General features: G+C 49.7%; 2 protein-coding genes across 8 annotated transcripts in view; one reads left to right on the top strand and one right to left on the bottom strand.

The window, feature by feature from the left end:
* Window positions 1-18,862, bottom strand: part of ANKRD27 (ankyrin repeat domain 27) — a 52,399-nt gene extending 33,537 nt beyond the window's left edge. For 5 of the 7 annotated variants that reach the window (XM_058708556.1, XM_058708557.1, XM_058708558.1 and 2 more), the window contains exons 1-3: window positions 18,710-18,862; window positions 7,797-7,928; window positions 1,264-1,374 (exon numbers count right to left, since the gene is read on the bottom strand). In XM_058708556.1, coding sequence (XP_058564539.1) covers window positions 1,264-1,374; window positions 7,797-7,898 — 213 coding nt within the window. In that variant the 5' untranslated portion in view covers window positions 7,899-7,928; window positions 18,710-18,862. Of the gene's footprint in view, window positions 1-1,263; window positions 1,375-3,068; window positions 3,206-7,796; window positions 7,929-18,709 lie in introns of those variants that run through there. The other 2 variants (XM_058708562.1, XM_058708561.1) reach the window with 2 other exon arrangements.
* A 130-nt stretch (window positions 18,863-18,992) lies between these two features.
* Window positions 18,993-21,919, top strand: RGS9BP (regulator of G protein signaling 9 binding protein). The gene has a single exon (XM_058708563.1). It carries the CDS (start codon window positions 19,902-19,904, stop codon window positions 20,607-20,609), a length of 708 nt encoding a protein of 235 aa, XP_058564546.1. The 5' UTR covers window positions 18,993-19,901; the 3' UTR covers window positions 20,610-21,919.

Genomic DNA, 21,919 nt, shown 5'->3' with positions numbered 1-21,919 from the left:
CAGCACCAACACCAGTGCACCTGGACCCACGCCAGGCCTGGCGAGGAACGGACCTCCCTGTCTCAGAATCTTTCTATCTCAACCTAAAAAATAAGAAAATGCAGGACATTTGGGTGGCTCAGTTGGTTTAGCATCTGACTCTTGATTTTGGCCCAGGTCGTGTCTCACGGTTGGTGGGGTCGAACCCCGCGTCGGGCTCTGCACTGACAGGATGGAACCTGCTTAGGATCCCCTCTCCCCCTCTGCCTTTCAATCTCTCTCTCTCTCAAAATAAATAATGAACGAAAACATAGACCCCAAAGTTAAACATCAACAATGAGACAGACAACGTGTCTCCTGTCACGATACACTGAGAAAGATGAAACACCCTTCTCACCATGAGGAAACTTCTGAGAACCCCATGCTGAGGAACAGTCTACAAAGCAAAACATAACTGTCAATGTCACGAAAGACAAAGACAGCCTGAGGACTGTTCCAAATCGAAGAAAACTAAAAAGACCAACAACTGAATGCATTGCATGATCCTGGATCTAAAAAGAAAAAAAAATTTTTTTTCTATAAAAGGGAATAACTATTTGTATCATTAGCACAGTTTGTATGAGGACAGTATCCTATTGATGGTAAATATTGAACAGTATCCTATTATTAAATTTCTGGAGTGTGATCACTCTGCTGTAATGATGCAGGAAATCCACGTTTTAGAATAAAGGGACGTGGTGTCTGTAACTCACACTTACTTTTTCTGAAAAACGTTCAGAAAAAGTAATGATAGTGTGTGGGGGATGGGAGAGAGGGACAGACGAAACAAATGGGGCCAAAATGCTAACAGTTGAGCTGGCTGGGGGAAGAGTATATGAGAGTTCCTTGTACTTCACTGAAACTTCCTGTAGGTTTGAGATGATTTCAAAACCGTGTTTTTTAAAGATTTAAAATTCATCCCTGATGTCCAGTTTGTGGCCCGGAAACCAACAAGCTCTCAGGAGCACTTATCAGCAGGAGGCCCACAGGCTGAGGGAGAGATGCCCGCCCTCCCCATCCCACCCTCCCCAACCCCCCCCTCCCTGTCCCAGGCAGAGGTCTAGCCAGGCCCTGCTCGTGACTAGTATCTCCTCCCACCCCACGGGGCTGCTGCTGTGTGTGTCAGAGCCATCACTTAACACAGATGGGACAGGGTGAGAAGCAGGTCTCCCTGCCCTCCTCCCCCCCTCCCCCCTCCCAAGCACTGAGAGAGTGATTCAGGGCGACCCAAAAAGAGATGAATACCTTTCCATTCAAGGTCTGAAAGTGTTCTTCCACTGGTACCAAAATATAGGACTCAAACTGACATGTAGACTGAACACTGCTTGACAAGCTTCCCTTGCAGGGCACCAGGACCTGGAAAAAACAACGAGGGTGAATGCTAAGAGATGGGCCACATACAGCTTTGGCAGGACGGGCTCCATCCAGCTGTGGGGACCTACTGGCTGACGGAGCCGAGTGACGGGGGTGATGAAGTCCTGGTGACAAAGCTGCACTCCCCACCTGGGAAGAGGGGCAGGCGGTCACAGGCGCCCTGGGTCCTGCCCCACGGCCAGTGCCAGGTGCCCCACTGTATTCTCAGCAGGCTCAGGGATGGTTCCAGATGCAGATGGGGTAGTTTGGGAAAGTGAAACTAAAAAGGCACATGTAGTCCCACCACCTGAACGAGAAACCCTGCACCTCAAAGACAGCTTCCTTCCTGTCTTTTTTCTCTGCCTTTTTTTTTTAAAGCCTAGTCATGATCATAGTTTGTAATGTGAGCCACAGAAACACAACTTCCTGTGTAGACTCTCACCGTCACCAAGGTGTCTTGGCGTGCCAGACTCTGTCTTTGGGGCAGGCTCAACATGAGACGTGAACTTTGGCCCGACCGTGGCCACCACGCCGACTGGGCACCAACAAGCGAGTCTGCATGGCTCAGGGACTCTCTCAAACTCAAGTGTACCCAGAAGGAAGATGACGGCCTAGTCCCTCAGAGCCCCCTTTCCTAAAGCAACCCAGCACAAAGCAAACGGCTTCTGCACATATCCCCATCATACATACATCCCCAAGGAAACTGAGGCTCAAGGGAGCTGAGGAACCTGTCCAATGTCACACAGCCAGTGAGTGGCGGCGCCATGACTCAAAGTCCTGTCACTTCCTGGAGCCAGTGCTGGGAGCTCAGCCCAGGGCTGGCTGGACATCCCCCTGCAAAGACACCCCCCTGTAAAACTCTGCAGCCATCGAGAGCGGCTGTCATCAGGGGCTTCCTCAGGCAGGGTAGAAAGAGCAGCATGGCCTCGCCCCCCATGGGGGACACGCCAACTCCTCGCAGCAGAAAAAGGAGGCACTTGTTGACAAAAGAACGCAGCCCTGTCGATGAAGTGGCTCACCCCTCCTAAACAAATCAAGACTGAATCAGATCTGGGGCGCCTGGGTGGCGCAGTCGGTTAAGTGGCCGACTTCAGCCAGGTCACGATCTCGCGTCTGTGAGTTCGAGCCCCGCGTCGGGCTCTGTGCTGACAGCTCGGAGCCTGGAGCCTGTTTCCAATTCTGTGTCTCCCTCTCTCTCTGCCCCTCCCCTGTTCATGCTCTGTGTCTCTCTGTCCCAAAAATAAATAAAAAACATTGAAAAAAAATTAAAAAAAAAAAAAAAAAAGACTGAATCAGATCAACGTCTAGATTTAACTACCAATTTCAGGAAACACAGGAAACAGAGGACCACCGTCAACACCACCATGGGACTGCAACTGGCAAAAGTCAAAATGCAGGAAACTACAGAGTGAATGACCCAGGGGAATGAATCTCAAAGAAAGAAAGGAAAGAAAGGAAGGAAAGGAAGGACAGGACAGGACAGGACAGGACAGGACAGGAAAGGAAAGGAAAGGAAAGGAAAGGAAAGGAAAGGAAAGGAAAGGGGAAGGAAGGAAAGAAGGAAGGAAGGAAGGAAGGAAGGAAGGAAGGAAGGAAGGAAGGAAGGAAAAGAAAACAAGAAAGAGGAAGATAAAACTAAAAAGACACACAAAGCTGTGGTGATGGTTTCAGAAGGCTACACAAATGTCAAAACTGACCGCATCTCACACACGCAGTATGTGTGGCTCTGCGTGCTCCAGTTTAGCTCAGCAGTGAGGAGAAAAGACAGACTTAAAGACTCCTCAATCCAACATAACTTGTGGACCTCCTCTGGATCCTGATCTGAACAAACCCACTGCAAAACAGACAAACAGACAAACAGTTACGAGATGGTTTGGGAAATTTGACTAGATAGTTGACAACACTGAAGAATCGTTAAAGGAAATTTTTTAGCTGTGATAATGGCATTGTGGTTACATTTTTTAAGAGTCCTTATCATTTAAAAACACATCCCTAAATATCTGCAGACAAAACCACATGACAACCTGACACAATGTTTCTGGGATTTGCTTCAAAAGAATCCAGTAGCTGAGAGCGGAGGGCAGGAGGGAGCAGAAATGACATGTGACCAGCCACTGAACTGATCACTCCTGAAGCTGGGTGACAGATGCATGGGGCTCTTTATATTACTCTTTCTTCTCTTATCAAATGTTTGATATTAAGCTTAGTTGGTAAAGCATGTGACTTTTTTTTAACGTTTGTTATTTTTGACAGGAAGAGAGAGAGACGGAGTGTGGGTGGGGAAGGGGCAGAGAGAGGGAGCGTCAGAATCTGAAGCAGGCTCCAGGCTCTTAGCTGTCAGCAAGAACCCAACGCGGGGCTCGATCTCACAAACCACAAGATCATGACCTGAGCCACAGTCAGACGCTCAAACGACTGAGCCACCCAGGCACCCCATAGAGCATGTGACTCTTGATCTCAGGGTCATGAGTTTGAGCCCCACGTTGGGCACTGAGATTACTTAACAAAAGATATTTTTAAAACACATATAATTTTAAATTTGAATACAAGTAAAACTTAAAGAAAGAAAAAGGAGGCCATCAGATAGAAGCATGAATTGAGAAACAACCTCATGGTCGCAGGGAGCACAGAAAGAAGAGCCTGGGGACCTGAGAGCTGGCACAGGCAAGAGAACACCATGAACCAGGAGGGGGACTGTTTACCACCCGAACTCAGGGAGGCCCAGAGATGGTCCCATGCCCGCTCCATGGATGAAGGAGTCCCACAGTCCCATGTGAGAGACCAGGAACTTCTGAGGTGCCTCGGAGAACCTCACCCCAACTGTGATTCCATTCTATTTACCTGTTTACGTGCGCCTTCTCTGCCTCCCTGATTTGAATAAAGCACGACCGGCTCCTGCTGTACTGGATCCCCATTCCTGCTCACTGTTCGACAATACAGTAGGCACCCGATGAATGTTTGTTGAGTGAGCAGGGGTCCTCTAACATCAAGGGCCCCCCAGTTTCAGGTAGATGATGCTGCCTGGAGCATTTCATTACAGGCAGAAGGCAGGAGCCAGGCTCCCTGGCCGAGAGGGGGGTAAGGAAGCCAGCCCCTGGAGGGCAGAGACGAGGAGCAGTAGTGAAGCTGCCCACAGGACGCGGGGTCAAGTGCAAGTGCCTCGGGGGCCCTCCCAAGACAGAGCTTGAGACTTCTTGAGCAGACCTCATGGAGATTACAGTCTACGTGGAGGCCACAAAGTTTAGTGTCTCTGAGTAGATCCTAGGTTGGGGACCTGCTTATTTCAAAGATTAACAATAAAACTTTTTACTCTAGCCCCTTTATAAAGAATTTTTATACAACAGTAATTAAATAAAGGACAATAGAATAAAAGCAAGGATCAGCATTAGCATGCTGCTACTCCAGGGTACGCTCTGGACTCCTCTCCAGGCCACGTTAGGCACTCCACGGAGCCCAGGATGACCTCTGTCCTGACACTCATTCCTCTGAGCTACCAACGGCCTGCTTCTGGAATTCCCTGAAGGCGTGCCGTGCTCCCCACCCACCTGTGTGATCGTGGAAACCCAGCACAGTGCTGGGCTGGCACGTAGTGGGTGCTCAATAAACGTTTGTTGGCTGGATCTACGCTAAACAAGAGCTGAGAACTGGAATACAGACCTCAGTGCCCTCAGCTGGCCTGTCTAGGTATTTTACTTGGAAGTCAGTTCTTTGGAACTCGGAAGACATGCTGACAGGCTCCCAGGTGGGCCCTCAAAAGCCTACGTACCCCATAATTAAAAGATCACAAGGAGAGGAACAAATTTAATCTCCCTTTGAAATTTGTGTTTTTCCTGTAGGCAAATGGCCCCACCCCTAATCCACCTGGGAATCCTTGATACCCCACGGACAAGAGCTCCAGGGAAGCAGCGGGCCTGCCCAGCCCACTCCAAGAATCCACAGTATATAATTAGCTGGGTGCTAATTAAATAGAAGCAGTGTGGGGGTGTCACAGGCCTCTGGGGTTGGAATCTGGGAAACACGGGGAGTAAGAGCTTCCTGTCCAGTCAAAGAGCAGGTGATGACAGGAGGCGCCTGCCTGGATGCAGGCATCTGAATCATGGGAAGGTTTTGAAAGGAGTCAAACTCAAGGAGGGAGGAGGCAGGGGAGGGGGGCAGTCAGGTGCACCCTCAGCTGCCACACACTGTCACAGGAGGATGAGGTGGCCAACCAGCTATGCTTTAGAAAGGAGTGTGAGGGGCAGGTAAACCTGACTGGGGGGAACACATGTTCAAAAGTGATGATCACAGTTTTTTAGAGCCCAATAAACAACTCTGATGCCCAGGGCTGATTCAGGGGCAGCCAAACTTGGCCCGATGGCCAAACCCCATGGGAAGAAATTCAGCTTTCACCCGCTGGGGCGGCAGGGATCCCTGAGCGGTGGCAGAAACAATTAAGTACTCTTCCAGAGGCTACTGGAATATTCTTTTCTCATTCCACCAACAGAAGTGGACGGAATACTACTATGGGTTAGCCCATCACACAGCTGAGAGGGGCAGGAGCAAGCCATCAAGATGGGACCGGGCTGAGGCAGACAGCGGCGGTTAGCTCCTTCCCACTGTGACTTCTGCTGGCAAGCTGGCCTCACTGATTCTCTCCCATCTACTGAAGGCCAGAAAGTCAGTGCTGCGAAATGTGGGCCCCAGACAGCTGCTGCCGGACCCTGCAGATCTCAGGAGCGGCTGGAGTAAGGACCTGGGGGCCACCGGGAGCTCGGGATGACACAGTTTATGAAGAATCTCCCGTTCCTTGGGGTAGCCAGAAGGAAGGTGACCAAGATGCCGGAGTTCACATTCAGGATTTCCCTTTCGCTGAAGTGAGCTCGAGTGGGAGTCCACTGCTTGCAGCCGGAAAAGCATCTACCTGGGGACAGGAACCGTGCTACGTGCTGGCAACACAATCTGGCAAGACAGACGGGTCCCACAGGGTATTCACAGCATGGCATTCTTAAAGAGCAAGAGAAAGTTACACGTGGTATGCTCTTATCTACACAGTATTTTTTCAAATATAGGACAGAGATGGGGAGGACATACATCCCATATTCGGTCAGTTAACGTATCTGCTTTGTGTCCTGTACTTCTTCCCTGTGACATGAACCACAGCTGTAATTAGTACGTATTTGCCAACTCCCCCACTAGAATTTAAGCTCCATAAGGGTAAAGACGGTGAAACATATTCCTACATATTCCTATTTATTGCTGAACCCTCAGCATTAAACATGGTACCTTGCTCAGAGTAGCATTTAATAACTGCCGTGAAATGAACAGATGATAGTGTCTCTGGTGAACTTTAGAAGCTTCTTATTTTCTTCTTGGAAACAGCTATAGTCTTCAGCTGCTTTTGTGTGTGTGTGTGTGTGTGTGTGTGTGTGTGTGTGCATGCGAACATACATATATAGACACACACACGTGTATACATTATACATAATGAACTTTGTGACTTCTTCAAACCAAAGTAAAGTAACTCTGGGACAAATCTATGAATCACAAAGTGGACCCTGAAACCGGGGAGGAACTTGGGGAAAGCAGGGTGCGGTGGCCGCGGGACAGAAAGGGGAAGGTGAAAGTCAGCTCCCGTTTCCCAGACAAGGCAGCCAACAATGAACGTGCAGTGAACCTGAGTAAACTGCCTTCTCCTCCAGCTCAAATCCTTGGCCGCAAAGCAGGAACCCGGTCTGAGAAGAGGGCAACACACGTGAAGAAGCACAAAGGCAAGAAAACGAGCAGGCAGCAGCCCGAAGGCACCGAGCATTCTGTGTGGCACAAGGCCGTGTACACAAGAGGCCGCCGCCGTCACCCCCCGAGCACCGGAAAGGTCTGCGCTGCGGGGCCTGCCTCCCTGCAGGCAGCAGGCGCCCCAGCGACAAACCGTGGTTTCTCTTATGTGCTTCCCTCCTCCTGCAATCTGGATGCCTCGATTATTCCACCAGGTCCTCCCCTTTAGGAAATGCCTTCCACAGCAACGTACGAATCCGTTTATAGCTCCCTTATTCCATGCAAGTGAGCACACACCTCACAGACAAGGAGCCTGAGGCCCTGAGGGAAATATGACATCTGCCCCCAGAGGCCCTCATGGTCAACATGGAGACAAGAAAAACAGAGGTGAATACCATGAGATCAACGTCATCAGGGGCAGTCAATAATGTCATCAGAGAAAGGATTACACCCGAGGCTGGTGCAACACCAGGAGGCTTCCTGGAGGAGGCAGCTCGTGGTGGTCCCTCTCTGTTTGTTCACATACTGAGCGTGGCCAGGGGCTTGTTATACTGAGCAAGTTTGTAACTGACTCCCTCTATGCTTAACCAAATTCGACAGTATGTCTGGCCTCGTCGGCGCTGCCTGGTCCACGCCTAACGGTGAAGGATGACCCTCAGGCTTGAGGCACTTACAATGCCATGGATTTGGGCCACCTTGTTGCATAAGTCAGGACGCCACTTCTGAAGAGCCAGATAGAAAGGATTTTTCAGGAGATCTTCGTCATATAGAGCCATATGGACTTCAGATGGGGCAGAGACCGTCTCCTGGGACAAGGAAAGAAAAAGCAGTAAATGACCACTTTCAGATTTATATAACACAGAAAAGTCCTGTTCTGGCAACTTCTAAAAAGCATCTCTGACATGTATTATTCTACTCTACAGACTTAACACCCCATCAGGAAATATCAAAGATAACCCACCAATTCCAAGATGAGTTGTTTTACTGGCTAACTGTATACATTACATCCTGAAAATCTTAAGCTCCAAATCATTGCAAAAAATAAAAATGGCTATTTTTAGAACATCCTCTGTGACCAAAATTATGACATTTCAAATATATGTGTGTATTTTGAATGAAATACTTTAAGCCTACAGGAACAATGGAAACCTGCCACCCCGGATTACCAAATTTAACACTTTGCGTATTTGCCTCAGAGTTTCTTTTAAGAAGTCTATCAGAATAGACTGGAATCCCCCTATGCCCCTCTGATCCCATTCCCTCCTCCTCTTTCAGAACCAACCACTATTCTTGTTCACGTTTCTATTCCTTTAAAACGCGTGCATTCATAAGTAATATAAAATATTCTTTTAGGAGCTTCAGAATTTCCATACTTGGCTTCACGCTGCAAGTATCCTGGAACACGCCTCTTCCAATCAACAAGTTTTCAAATCCTAGCTATGCTGATCCATACAGATCAGACGTTCCTTCACTAACTTCTGATGTCTAGTACTCTTTTAAGGGAACATGACACAATTTATTTATCTGATATCCTATATATTGCATCCACATTTTCGGGATTACAAACCATGCTGGAATAACTCGCTTATGCCCTTATGTGTATAGCCTGAGCACATATGTGGGAACGTCCCCAGGAGAGGCAGTCTAGGGTACACCCACCTGCTTTCTACTTCCATGAAAAGAGCATGGGTGCACCCCTCCCTCACACCACATCCTAGCCAACCCTTTTTAGTATTATCCAATTATCTCATTTCTGCCAGTCTGGGAGTATAAAATAGTATTTTGCTGTTTTTAATTTTCATTTCTCTAATGAAATTGAACATCGGGACTCCTGAACGGCTCAGTTGGTTGAGCGTCTGACTCTTGGTTTTGGCTCAGGTCATGACCTCGCCGTTCATGGGCTCAAGCCCCACATCGGGCTCTGCGCTGACAGTGCAGCGCCTGCTTGGGATTCTCTCTCTCCCTCTCTCTCTGCCCCTTCCCTGCCCACGCTGTCTCTCTAAATACACTTAAACAAAAAAAGAAAAAGAAAAACAAATTGAACGTCATTTCCTTATGTTCTATAAATTGCCTTATCACGTCTTTCGCCCACTTTTTACATGGGTTGTTGGCCTTTTTCTTACCATTTATAGTTCTTTATGCATCTGGATACTAAAAGGTCTTGCAAATATCTTCTCCCGATCTGTGACCTGTCTCCTCATTTTTTCAAATGGATGTTTTCAGAAATAGAAGTGTTTGATGTTAATGTGGCTGAACCTGTCAACCCTTGCCTTAATGGTCAGTGCCTTGTGGATCTTAGGAAATCCTATCATCTGGAGTACCTTTCTGCAAAGTGACTTCATCATTCTCCCTTTCAGAAGGTGGAGTCTACCTCCCCACCCCTGTGAATCTGAGCCAGCCCTGTGACTGCGTTAGCCAACCAACAGACAGAAGTGATGCTCTGGGATTTTAGAGTGTCAGCCTCAAGAGGCTGCAGATTCCACACCCTTTCTCTTGGCACCCTAAGACCACCACGCTATGAAGAAGCCTGTGAGGGGCGCCTGGGTGGCTCAGTCGGTTAAACATCTGACTTTGGCTAAGGTCATGATCTCACGGTTTGTGGGTTCGAGCCCTGTGTCAGGGTCTGTGCAGACAGCTCGGAGCCTGGAGTCTGCTTCAGATTCTGTGTCTCCTTCTCTCTCTCTGCCCCTCTCCCATTCATGCTCTGCCTCTCTCAAAAATAAATAAAAACATTTTAAAAATTAAAAAAAGAAGAAGAAGAAGAAGCCCGTGGGATGAAGGACCATGAGGGGAAGAGAGGCCCATGTGGTCCAGTGAGTACAGCCAGCCAGCCCACCCACCAGCCATGTGAGTCCAGGTGAGACTAGCAGAAGAACCAGCCTGCCAGCCCATGAATAGTAGGAAATGATAAATCATGGCAGTTTTAAGCCACTAAGTTTTGGGCTGGTTTACTATGCAACACAGACTACTTGAAATCATATCCTTTCAACTCCAAAACCATAAATATAATCACTATAATTCCTAAGAATCTTCGTTTTTATATATACTATAAATTAGGCATCTAATTTAATTTATTTCCTATATGATGAGCTATGTTGGGCTGTTTGGGCTACTAACACAAAAAGTACAGACTGGGCGGCTTAAATTTACTTCTCATAGTTCTGGAGGCTGGAAGCCCAAGAACAAGGTCCTGGCAGATTTGGTTCTTGATGACCCACTTCCTAGTTTGTAGACTGCCACCACCTCGCTGGGTCCTCACATGGCAAGAGTTCTCCTGTCTTTTCCTCTTTTTACAAGACTGTTCACTCCATCACAAGGGCCCCATGACCTAATCTAACCCCTATGAATCTCAACGCCTGACCCCCAAATACCATCACATTAAGGATTAGGATTTCAACATATGAATGGCGGGGTGGGGGCACAAAAATTCAGTCCATAGCATAAGCCAACTGTCCCATCATGCTTTTTTGAATAGTCGATCACTTTCACACTGGCCAATAATGCTACCTTTGCTATATTCCAGCTGTGCTGACAGCTCAAAGCCTGAAGCCTGCTTCCAATTCTGTGTCTCCCTCTCTGCCCTCCCCCTCTCGCGTTCTGTCTCTCTCTCTTTCTCTCTCTCTCTCTCTCTCAAAAATGAATAAACGTTAAAAAAAATTTACTTTTTCAGGGCGCCTAGGTGGCTCAGTGGGTGAAGTATCTGACTTTTGTTCTTGTCATGATCTCACAGTTCATGAATTCGGGCCCCACACTGGGCTCCACGTTCACAGCTCAGAGCCTGGAGCCTGCTTTGGATTCTGTGTCTCCCTCTCTCTCTGCCCCTCCCCTGCTTGCTCTCTCTCTCTCAAAAATAAACATTAAAAAAATTTTTTTTAATTTTTTTTTTTAAAGAAACAGGTGAGGGGCACCTGGGTGGCTTAGTCAGTTAAGCATCCAACTTTGGCTCAGGTCATGATCTCGCGGTTCGTGGGTTCAAGCCCCACATCGGGCTCTGTGCTGACAGCCCAGAGCCTGTTGTCTGTTTTGGATTCTGTGTCACTCTCTCTGCTCCTCCCCTGCTTTCACTCTCTCTCCCTCTCTCAAAAATAAATATTAAAAATTTTTTTAATATAAGGTGAAATTAATTTTAATAATATATTTATCCTAATATATCCAAAATATTATATTTTCAACATGTGGTCAATTTTTAAAACTATTAATGACACATTTTACATTCTTTTTTACTCTTACTAAATCTTCAAAATTTGGTGTGTACTTTACATTCACTTTTCAATTCATATTAGCCACATTCAAGTGCTCCATAGCCACATATGGCTAGTGGCTATTATACTGGACAGAGTAGGGCTACACCACATTGTTTTACATGACTATAGCTTCATAATAAGCCTTGCTGTCTCATAAAGGCCTCCCTCCTTGTTCTCCAAAATTGTCTGGTTCTTCTTAACTTTTTGCAATATCACATAAATTAAAATCAGTTCATCAATTCCATGAAAAATCCTCTTGGGATTTTTATTAGAAATGCACTAAATTTATGGACTGGAAAGTCAACATCTTTATGATAATGAATCTCATCATCCATGGACATGGTATGTCTTTCCCTGTATCTCTTCTTCTATGTCCTCCAATTAAATTTTCTCCATAAAAATCATAGATTGTATACAACTTTTATTAAACATTATTTGCACATTCTGTATAGATTTTCTCCTGTTGTGAATAGAGCTTCCATTGCCCCTGTCTGCTCCATTTACCATACATCCATGTGGTGTCCCTGAGCTATCAGAGAGGAATATGAAAAATGGGCACAGAAAAAGAATCTGAGCCTCCATCTCAGGCAGTGCAATGAATATAAACACCTGTCTTGCAGGATTCCCATTTACATGCTGCTTTCAGTATTTTTGCCCTACTGCATACCAGTATACCACCACTTACTGCTGGCCCATATGGTGTCTTTGTGAGAATCAGAAAAAGGGACCCCATCCTCCCAGTGGGTACAGTCCTATGCCACGGCACATGGCTTGGTAAGTAGCTCACAGGCTATTTATCAGCCCCAGTTTGCCAATAACTCCCTCCCCTAGGCAGGGCACCTGTGTAGTAAATAATCTGCATAATTATACACAATGACTCTACTGCTAATGTTTGACATATTCCTTTAAACACCTACAGTCTTTCAAATTTTATTTTATTTAGGGGCGCCTGGGTGGCTCAGTCGGTTGAGCGTCTGACTTCAGCTCAGGTCATGATCTCGCGGTTTGTGAGTTTGAGCCCCGCGTCGGGCTCTGTGCTGACAGCTCAGAGCCTGGAGCCTGCTTTGGATTCTGTGTCTCCTCCTCTCTCTGCCCCTCCGATGCTCATGTTCTGTCTCTCTCTGTCTCTTAATAATAAATAAACGTTTAAAAATTTTTTTTATTTTATTTATTTTTATTAAGTTTATTTATTTATTTTGAGAGAGAAAGAGAAAAGCACAAGCAGGGGAGGAGCAGAGAGAGGCGAGAGAATCCAAAGCAGGCTCCTTGCTGTTGGCATAGAGCCCGATGTGGGGCTCGATCCCACTAACAGTGAGATCATGACCCGAGCAAAATCAAGACTTGGACGCTTAAATGAGCCACCTATGCGCCTCTAAAATTTATTTTAAAAAGAACCCTTATTACAACTTTAAATATAAAAACAGTATCACTCCTATAAAATATGTAATCTTAAAAATTATAAAAACAATTGGCGTTAAAACCTTGCTAAATACCACTACCTGCCAAACACTCTGAACCCGAGCCTGAGACCCCTTCACTGAAAAGGGAAAATTAGCAACTATCAAAGAACATCAAGTAACTTACCCCTGATACAATAAGATGAATGAAATAGGAGTGAAAAACTGAATTACTTTCTTACTATATAACAATATTCCAAAATGCCTTCTTGGGAAAATACCAGGACAGTCGACATAAGTACATACATTATGAATTCTATCAGTTTCAGCTAATGATAAAAATAGCAACTATTTGAGGGGGCACCTGCGGGGCTCTGTAGGTTGAGTGACTTTGGCTCAGGGCATGATCTCGCAGTTCATGAGTGTGAGCCCCACATCGGGCTCTCTGCTGTCAGCACAGAGCCCGCTTCAGATCCTCTGTCCCCTCTCTGTCCCTCCCCTGCCTGCACGTTCTCAAAAATAAACAAACATTAAAAAACAAAAACAACAACTATTTGAAAGCCTCTTTCGTTCAGGCACTGTGATAACGTCTACGTATCTTCATCCCATTTTAATGTTCATAATAACTATAGGTAACTAACTATAATTAATGCTCAAAACAACTGTTGGTATCATTAGCCCCCATATGCTGCAGATGAAGAAACTGAGGCACGTTTGGCCCATTCGAGGTTACACACATGTCAGAATTTATGCTAACATGCACCCCTTCAACAACTACACTCATCGTGTAAAATAAATAAGCCTGGATTAAGGGTTATTTCATGAGTCACAGATGCACAGATTCCCCCAAAGGAAAAGTCACCATGACAGACAGCCACACAGGCCCTACGCTGAACTCCCCCGGTCTGGTCCAGCCAGAACAGTCTCTGCTACAGGCCCTCCTGGGGACTGCCTCAGGGGACAGCCCCACCCTGGGGACTGCCTGAGTTCCCTGCAAATCCCCTTAGGGGAAGAGCCTAGCATGAAAAAGGCTACATATAATCCCTTCCTGGACCCCAGAGACGGCTCTGCAACAATTCAGATACCTGAACAATTCAGGTATCGGAATTGTTGAATTCAATTATTACCGGAGTCCAAATAATCCTTTTATGAGTCCCTACCGGAACGACTGGATAATGTGACTTTGCTGGGACAGAGTCACAAGAAAACAAAAATTCTTCCTGGTTTCTGACACAATTGGTTCTACACAGCAGAGTGCAAAAGTAAACACCCCTTGGACAGAAACCGCATGAGAGACAGGATGAGATACGGGCAGAATGAAGCTGGGAAGGGACACTCCTTCTGCTTCTCAGACAAGGTGCCGTCTCAGCATCCACACCTCCACGCCCAAGATGGAGGCGACAAGGGCAAACTCTGATGGAGGAAGTGACTACCTGGCTGGGAGGCAAGGAATGTGTATCAGCAGAGTAAAACCAACCCAGAGCAGCGCTGCGGGAGGTAAGGACTAGACAAGAGAAGGGAGAAGCAAAGAAAGGGGGTGGGGTGGGGAGCAGAGAAGGCCTCCCTGGCAAGGACCAGAGTAAGACAAGGGTTTGGGAAGCAGGAACAGAAACCCAAGAGTAAACTTCTCTTGACAGATGAGTGAGTCCAGGAAAATACAAGAATCCAAATAATGCCAGTCAGAGAGGGGCAGCAAGGTAAAGGAAGGCACCTGAAGGCCACATCAAAACATTCCATTCAGGGGCACCTGGGTGGCTCAGTCGGTTAAGCGTCCAACTTTGATTTCGGCTTAGGTCATGATCCCAACATCGTAGGATCGAGCCCCATGTTGGGCTCTGTGCTGAGCGTGGGGCCTACCTGAGATTCTCTCTCTCTCTCTCTCTCTCTCTCTCTCTCCCCTCTGCCCCTCTCCCACTTGTGTGTTCTCTCTCTCTAAAAAGAAATAAAATGAAAAAAACATTTATAAAAAGAAAAACATTCCATTCAAATGCACGAAACACACAAGACTGAGCAAACATTGCTGGTGAATGGGACAGAGCTTGCTGTGTTTCAGTCCCAAGTCATCTGTTTTCTCTTGGACATCATTCCTCCTGGTTGCCAAGGACTGAACCCTCTGTCCAGGAGTAAGGATTCCAAGAGCTCTGTCCAGAACTGTTGTCCACCTTTTCGTCCCAGTGTTAAAAACATATAATAATCTGATGCAGTCTGGTGCTTAATGCCAGAATGGAATTCTCATACAGAGGTAAATACTTAAAGTAGGTTAACATCCTGAACAAGTTTACTTGCAAGAATTAGCTTTAGATTTTAAAATAACATGCAGGGGCGCCTGGGTGGCGCAGTCGGTTAAGCGTCCGACTTCAGCCAGGTCACGATCTCGCGGTCCGTGAGTTCGAGCCCCGCGTCAGGCTCTGGGCTGATGGCTCGGAGCCTGGAGCCTGTTTCCGATTCTGTGTCTCCCTCTCTCTCTGCCCCTCCCCCATTCATGCTCTGTCTCTCTCTGTCCCAAAAATAAATAAAAAACGCTGAAAAAAAAAAATTTTAAAATAACATGCAAAGTAAATGGATTCTTCCTCATAAAACTGGAAAGAGGAGTAAATCCTCTTATAAAACCCCTTTAAGAAAAAAAAATTCCGTCCCTGACAAAGCTCAAATGATGGGATGATTTACAGCAATTCCAATGTGAAATTAGTCACAGATAACAAATACCCCTGAACATGAGTTATCTGAGGTGACCCTATGAACAGGAGAGCCAGGCAAGGTCTCAAACTACCACCGGACATTTCAAGATGTGGTGTGCACACTTGTGGTTTTGTGGTCTTCAACCGTCCCATCAGCCTAGATGAGGCTGGGTGGTCAGGGACCATCTGATGACAGCGCGCAGCTTCGCTCAGCAGAATCCAACACGGGAATGTCTGTGCCTCCCAGAGATAAACTCCCGGCTGAAATGTCACTGCTCTGGCTGCTCCCACCCTTACAGGGCCCTCACCAAAGGTCTTGATCAGGCATATTTTCCAAATGATGAGCAACATTCTCCAACTAGTTTTATCTGTGATTCAGAAGGGAAAGGCAAAAGGGCAAAACTTTCTAATTCATCTATATTTAACAGCAAATGGAAGCAGCTGGATGGTGTAACGTATGGCATTATAGTCACTTATGTCCTTCCGGCCTGTAACATCTGTGGATCCTATCTATACTTTTCTCAAAGCTCTCCTTCAAAGCTTCCAGCCTGTTTGTGGCCAGCTGGCTCTCCGTAGGCATGCTGTATCTGTGTCGTCCACTTGAACAAAATGATAGCGGGGTGTTAGAGGAAGCTCAAGCTCCCCAGGAGGCATCATCTCTCATAGGAGCTGAAAATCTACTGCCCATATCCAGGGGAGGGTGAGGAGCTGGCCCCAGGCAGCTATGCAGGCACTGGCAAAAAGCCACAAACAAACTGTGCTCAGAGCTGGCCATACGCAGTGACAGCTGGAATGTGGAGGGCCACACAGGGAGAGAAGGCCTCAGAGCTGGAAGAGGGGTGTGACCACTAAGCAGGAGAGTTCGGAGGAGCACAACCGCCCCTCAGAACACCACTCCATCACCCCGCTCCAGAAGTTACCGGAGGAGGCACCAGCACCCAACTCCTGCCAGAATCCTGAGCAGAAAGGCGGGAGTTCCGAGGGCCGCGTCTCGGTGTCTCGCAGACGTAGAAGGTCTGGATTTGGGTCTGAATCCTTCCGAGGTCTGGTATCTATCATCACATGGCCACATTCCTCTGCTCCTCTAGGAGAGGATTAAGTTACTGGCCACCAATCTAATTCTGACAATTCACAAATGGAGGGAGAGCCCCCACAGAAACACTAACGGTGCACAGACCCAGCGGCTGCCCTCACGAGGGCAATGCTGTCCAAGAGCCACAAGGAGACACAATCAAGAAGACCTTGACTGCAGACACTACTGCTTGCTCTCCCGGCAATGATGCCAGGCAGGATGATTTCAGATGGCAAGCCAAAGTCAAGAGAGCTCACCCCGGTAGCTTCTCCACTTCAGAGCCCCGACTGCTTTCCTGTCGCTGGGGCTAGTCACAAGTGTCTGTCCCTGCTCCCATCCTGCACTTCTCCCTCAGGGGCTTCTGCCTCCTGACCTTACTCATACTGGTCCACATGAAAAGATAACAAAGTGGTCTCTGCAACACTGAGGTCTGTATGGTACAGTAGTCCCCCTTACCCTCAGTTTCATCTTCCAGTTTTGGTTCCCCATGGTCAACTGGAGTCCGGAAACAGAAGATCCTCCTTCTGACATACGGCCAGAAAGTCAACAGTAGCTAACACGGTATCATAATAACCTGTATCGGGTCCCCTCACTTCATTTCATCACATGGGCATTGTATCATCTCACATCATCACAGGAAGAGTGAGTATAAGATATTTTGAGAGAGACCACATTTACATAACTTTTATCACAGTGCCTCATGAATAAGTGTTCTATTTTATTATTTTTGTTAATCTCGTACTGTGCCTAATTTATATATTAAACTCATCATAGGTATGTAGGTATAGGATTGGGTACTATCCAAAGTTTCTGGCATCCATTAAGGGTCTTGGAAAACATCCCCCACAGATTAAAGAGGGCTACTATATTCTTCAAGGACTTACGTACTTGAACTCCCTACTAGACGAACTCTCAATTTCTCCACCTGGCATTAAGGACCTCTCATTCTGGCCTTCCACCGATCTCAGTAGCCTCACCTCCCTCCACTGTCCCCAAAGCTCCCCAAAGTGATGGGTTCTCCCTCCTGTCCATTTTGTCTTGAAAACTACTCTTCCCTTGCCATGGCCCCATGTGGCCAGTGGGCGGCTAAGAGCCACACAGCAGAGAATGGCCACGGCCTGGATCATCCAAGCCCTGGCCCCAAATGGCCCCAAATCAATAGATAAAAGGACAGAGAGCTCAGTGAGAGGGAACCCTGGGGTGAAGCGCTCAGGATCCTCTGGACTGCCTCAATACCATGCTGGGGGAGGCAGACTCAAAACGCTAATATCTCACCAAGATTCCCTGCTCTTCTCTGGGGCTGGCGGGAGGCTTGCGCTAATCAAAATAGGGTACTCTTCCCCCACGAAACCCATAAACTTGGAAAACGCCAGTTCGCATGCAAACTAGTAGTCCCTCCAGTCTCGCCAGCCCCTCCCTCCCTGTATGTCCTAAATTCTCAAGGAAGACGGGTCACTTGCTCCGTGATGGCCCAGCACAGGCTTCGGTTTCCAGTGCCCAAGTCCCCAACATCTCCAGGGGCCATGCCTGGCTCAAGAGCCCACAGTAGTCTACGTTCAACGAAAAAGAACTGAACAGACCCAGAATCTGGAACATCTCTTGGTGCTTAAGTTTTCCTGGAGTAAATTTTACCCAGCAGGACGAAAGACGACTGACTGACAGGGATTCCCTCCTCCTTCCCTGCGCCTTCACCACCACCACCACCCCCCCCCCGCAACTCCCCCGGGACCACAAGGCCAGAGGCTCCGGACCCCCACCCACATCCTCCCCCTCCAGCCGCCGAGTCAGGCAGTCAGCAAACCACCGAGGCCACTCAGCGCTGGGGCGACGGCCCCGCCCACTGCCCCCAAGTCCGAGCTCACAGCCCCCGCACCCGCTGACCCGTCCCGTAGTCATGGGGATCAGAGGGCGCATTCTTCGCCATCCCCCACTCCGCACACGAAGGGCAGAGAGAGCCCGGCTGCCGATCGGACCCGGAGAGCGCGGGCGGGCGGCCCAGCTAGCGAGGGACTGGGGTCTTGGGGTGGCCGTCCAGGGGCAGCCAGCCCAGCCTGGGGCGCCGCGGGGCTCCCGCAGCGGTGAGAAAAGAGCCCCTCCCCCTTCCAGCTCTGGGGCCCCGCCCGGCCACTAGGCCCCGAGGCGCAGCCGTCCCGGAGGAAGGGAGGCGCGGAAGGAGACAAGAGGGAGGACACTTACTTAAAAGGCTACATAGTTTCACTCCCTGCCCTTCCAGGAGCGGCGGCGACACCTCCCGGGCCCTCGACTCGGACCTGGGTGCCCACCACCCCAGCGCAGCAGTTCAGCTCCACCGCCCACCCCTTTACTCCGCCGTTGGGCGGAGCCGCACCTGGTCAGGCCAATGAGCGACAGCCCTTACCCAGAGTGACGTGTGCACAGAGCAATCACTGAGCCCGCCTAGCCGGGGTGGGGCTCAGGCGGTGCACAGCGCTTCCTACTCAGGCGGGACCAGCCTGGAGCCGCGGACTGCGCGTGCCCGGAACGGGAGGGGGCGGGGCCGAAAGCTGATCAGACACTAGAGGTGGGGTCCAAGCTTGGTCCCTAGAAAGCCGGCGGGATCTGGATAAGGAGCATCAGGGAGTCGTCCCGCCCTGTGGATCACCCTTTACTGCTAGCTTCGGAGGACGAAGTCCTCCTGTCCTACAAGGGACACCACTATGTCAATGAAGGGGTCTCGGAATTAGGGTCCCTGGGTTCTGATTCCCCCACTTGTACGGACGTCGCGTGATTTAGGCTCCCTTTTACCTGTGCCTCGGTTTCCCCATCTTTACGATACTGGAGGGTTGGAACTCCCGAGGGCTAGTCTCCAAATCTGTAACGGGGTGCAGAGGAGGGGGAGAGGGGGTACCTACACGTGACCTCCCCGCGCGGGGCCCCGCCTATCCCAGATCCAAGGGTTGCAAGCGCTCCGCGAGGATGGGCGGGGGTGGGCGGATCCTAAGAAACCCGACCCCGCAGCCCTTGGCTGTGGCTAAGGCGCCGCGCGCGGCTCGGCGGCCGCTAGCGCTGGCGACGGCACAGGAGAAGGATGGGGACCGCAACCCGGGCTTCGCAGAGGACCATCGTGGAGGCGAGGGCGGTGCAGAGACTCGGCGTGTGACTTGGAGTGTGGAGTGCATCAGGAAATGATGGACGAGGGGATGAGAGATAGCTAACGGGGCTCTGTCTCTGCGTCCGGTCCGCGGAGGCGCACGTCGTGGGGCTGGAGAGGTTCTGTCTATAGCGGCAGCGCCGAGCTTGTCTCGGGCCATGAGAAGCGCGCGGACCGCCCGGCCCCAGGGTGCCCTCGTGGCCGGCCGCGTCCTGCCGCGCTGAGAGCTTGGGGGCGAAGAGGGGTGTGGGCGGCCGGGCTGCGCCCGAGCGCACCGCCATGGCAAGGGAGGAGTGCAAGGCGCTGCTGGACGCTCTCAACAAGACGACCGCATGCTACCACCACCTGGTGCTGACCGTCGGCGGCTCAGCAGACTCGCAGAACCTGCGTGAGGAGTTGCAGAAGACGCGCCAGAAGGCGCAGGAGCTGGCGGTGGCCATCCGCGCCCGGCTGACGGCCGCGCTACGCGACCGGGGCCTGGGCGCCGAGGAGCGCGCGGAGTTCGAGCGCCTCTGGGTGGCTTTCTCCGGCTGCCTGGACCTGCTGGAAGCCGACATGCGGCGTGCGCTGGCCCTGGGCACCGCGTTCCCGCTGCACGCGCCGCGGCGGCCGCTGGTGCGCACCGGCGTAGCGGGCGGCTCCGCGGGCGTAGCGGCGCGCGCCCTGAGCGCCCGCAGCCTGCGGCACGAGGCGGAGCGCGACTTCGACGTGAACGACCTGCGCGAGCTAGAGCGGGAGATCCTTCAGGTGAGCGAGATGGTCAACGACATGGAGATGAAGGTCAACGTGCCCCGCTGGACCGTGCAGGCCCGCCAAACGGCGGGCGCCGAGCTCCTGTCCAGCGTCGGCGCCTCTTCGGTGGGCGTCGTGTCTGTACAGGAGCGCACCGGGCCTTGCGACGTGAGCAAGGCCCTGGCCGCCACCGTTTTCAGCGCCGTGCTGCTGGCGGCCGTGGCCCTGGCCATCTGCGTGGCGAAGCTGAGCTGACCGACAGAAGACTCTACCCGCCGCCGCTCCCTCCCGGAAGACATCCTTCAGGAACGACCGCCACTGCCTGCACTCTGGATGGGAGTGGGATCTGGCATGTTTAAGGGAAGGGGTTCTAAAGCCGTGTGTGTGTGTGTGTGTGTGTGTGTGTGTGTGTGTGTGTGTGTGTGTGTGTGAACACATCTGCCTGGGCAGAACATGGTTGCCTGGTGCTGGCCTGTGAGGAGTTAATTTTGCGCGGGCGGCCAGGGCATTACCGCTAATGTATGCAGCAGCTTTATCCCCTATTAATAGAAAACCGTCCACAGTGACCCTAGATTCCAAGTTAATGGGTTACCGCTTGTGCAGCTGGGGCGCGTTTACAACGGAGTCTGAGTCGGATTATCCCACCTCTACCAGCGATTCCCACTGTCCGAGCGGGGGGCAGTTTGAAAGGGGGGTGAGGTGAAATGAGTGGGGGCGGGGTTGTTTTGCTCTGTGTGGGTGGTGACTTTGTTTCCTGGACAAAACTGTAAGAAGATGTAAGCAGGTTTTATTACCTTAATCCTTTGGGGCCTAAGCTTAGGAGGGTGTGCAGAGACATTCATGCAAAGTGCTATCTCTATGGTGCACGATTGAGCTTCTTGGCAGAGTTTATCCATTAGTTACCAAAAGCAGCGGGAAGAGGTTTGGGATGCTGACCTCCCCCGCAAGTTATGACCCTACTTAGGAAACCAGAGAAGGCATGTCGAGCCTGCCCTCACATGGTTGGATCCATTGCACACACTTGCCTATTAAAAAGGGCTCTCCCCAGCCAGCCTGGAAGGGGCACGAGCTTTGGGAAGGGACACATGGTGTTTAAAGACGCACTTTCTCCTTTGCTGGGGTTTATTTTTTGTTCCAAAACTAGACCAGTGTTTGATCCTCCTTTGGGGGAGGGCTGCAGAATCCTCTTTGGAGCCCTTAATCCTATCTATCCCTTGGAATTTGCCTGCTAGCCAGTAGGAGAGCTGGCTCTGGAGGAAGCTGCATAGCTCCCTGACCCTCACACTGACCCTGAGAGGGAAAACCTCACTGTCTCATGTCAGTTTGAGCCAGTTAGCCCTGAGACTGGGTTAGAATGCAAAAGCTTCGGCTCAGAATTTCAGCAGCTTTTTAAAAACAATAACCATTTGAAAGAAAAACCATATAACATTGTTCTGTCTTATCAAAGCTGGGTTTTTTGGTAAAGGACATTTGGCCACGAATCCATACGTGCCAATGAGTCAAACATAGTGGTCTTTACTTACATGTTTAAGTTAGTAAATCTACATCTATTATTAAAATAGACC

The sequence above is a fragment of the Neofelis nebulosa genome, chromosome 17 (assembly GCF_028018385.1).
Source record: "Neofelis nebulosa isolate mNeoNeb1 chromosome 17, mNeoNeb1.pri, whole genome shotgun sequence".
Lineage (NCBI taxonomy): Eukaryota > Metazoa > Chordata > Mammalia > Carnivora > Felidae > Neofelis > Neofelis nebulosa.
Note: the sequence above shows the minus strand (reverse complement) of the source record. Positions and strands in the feature narration are given on the sequence as shown.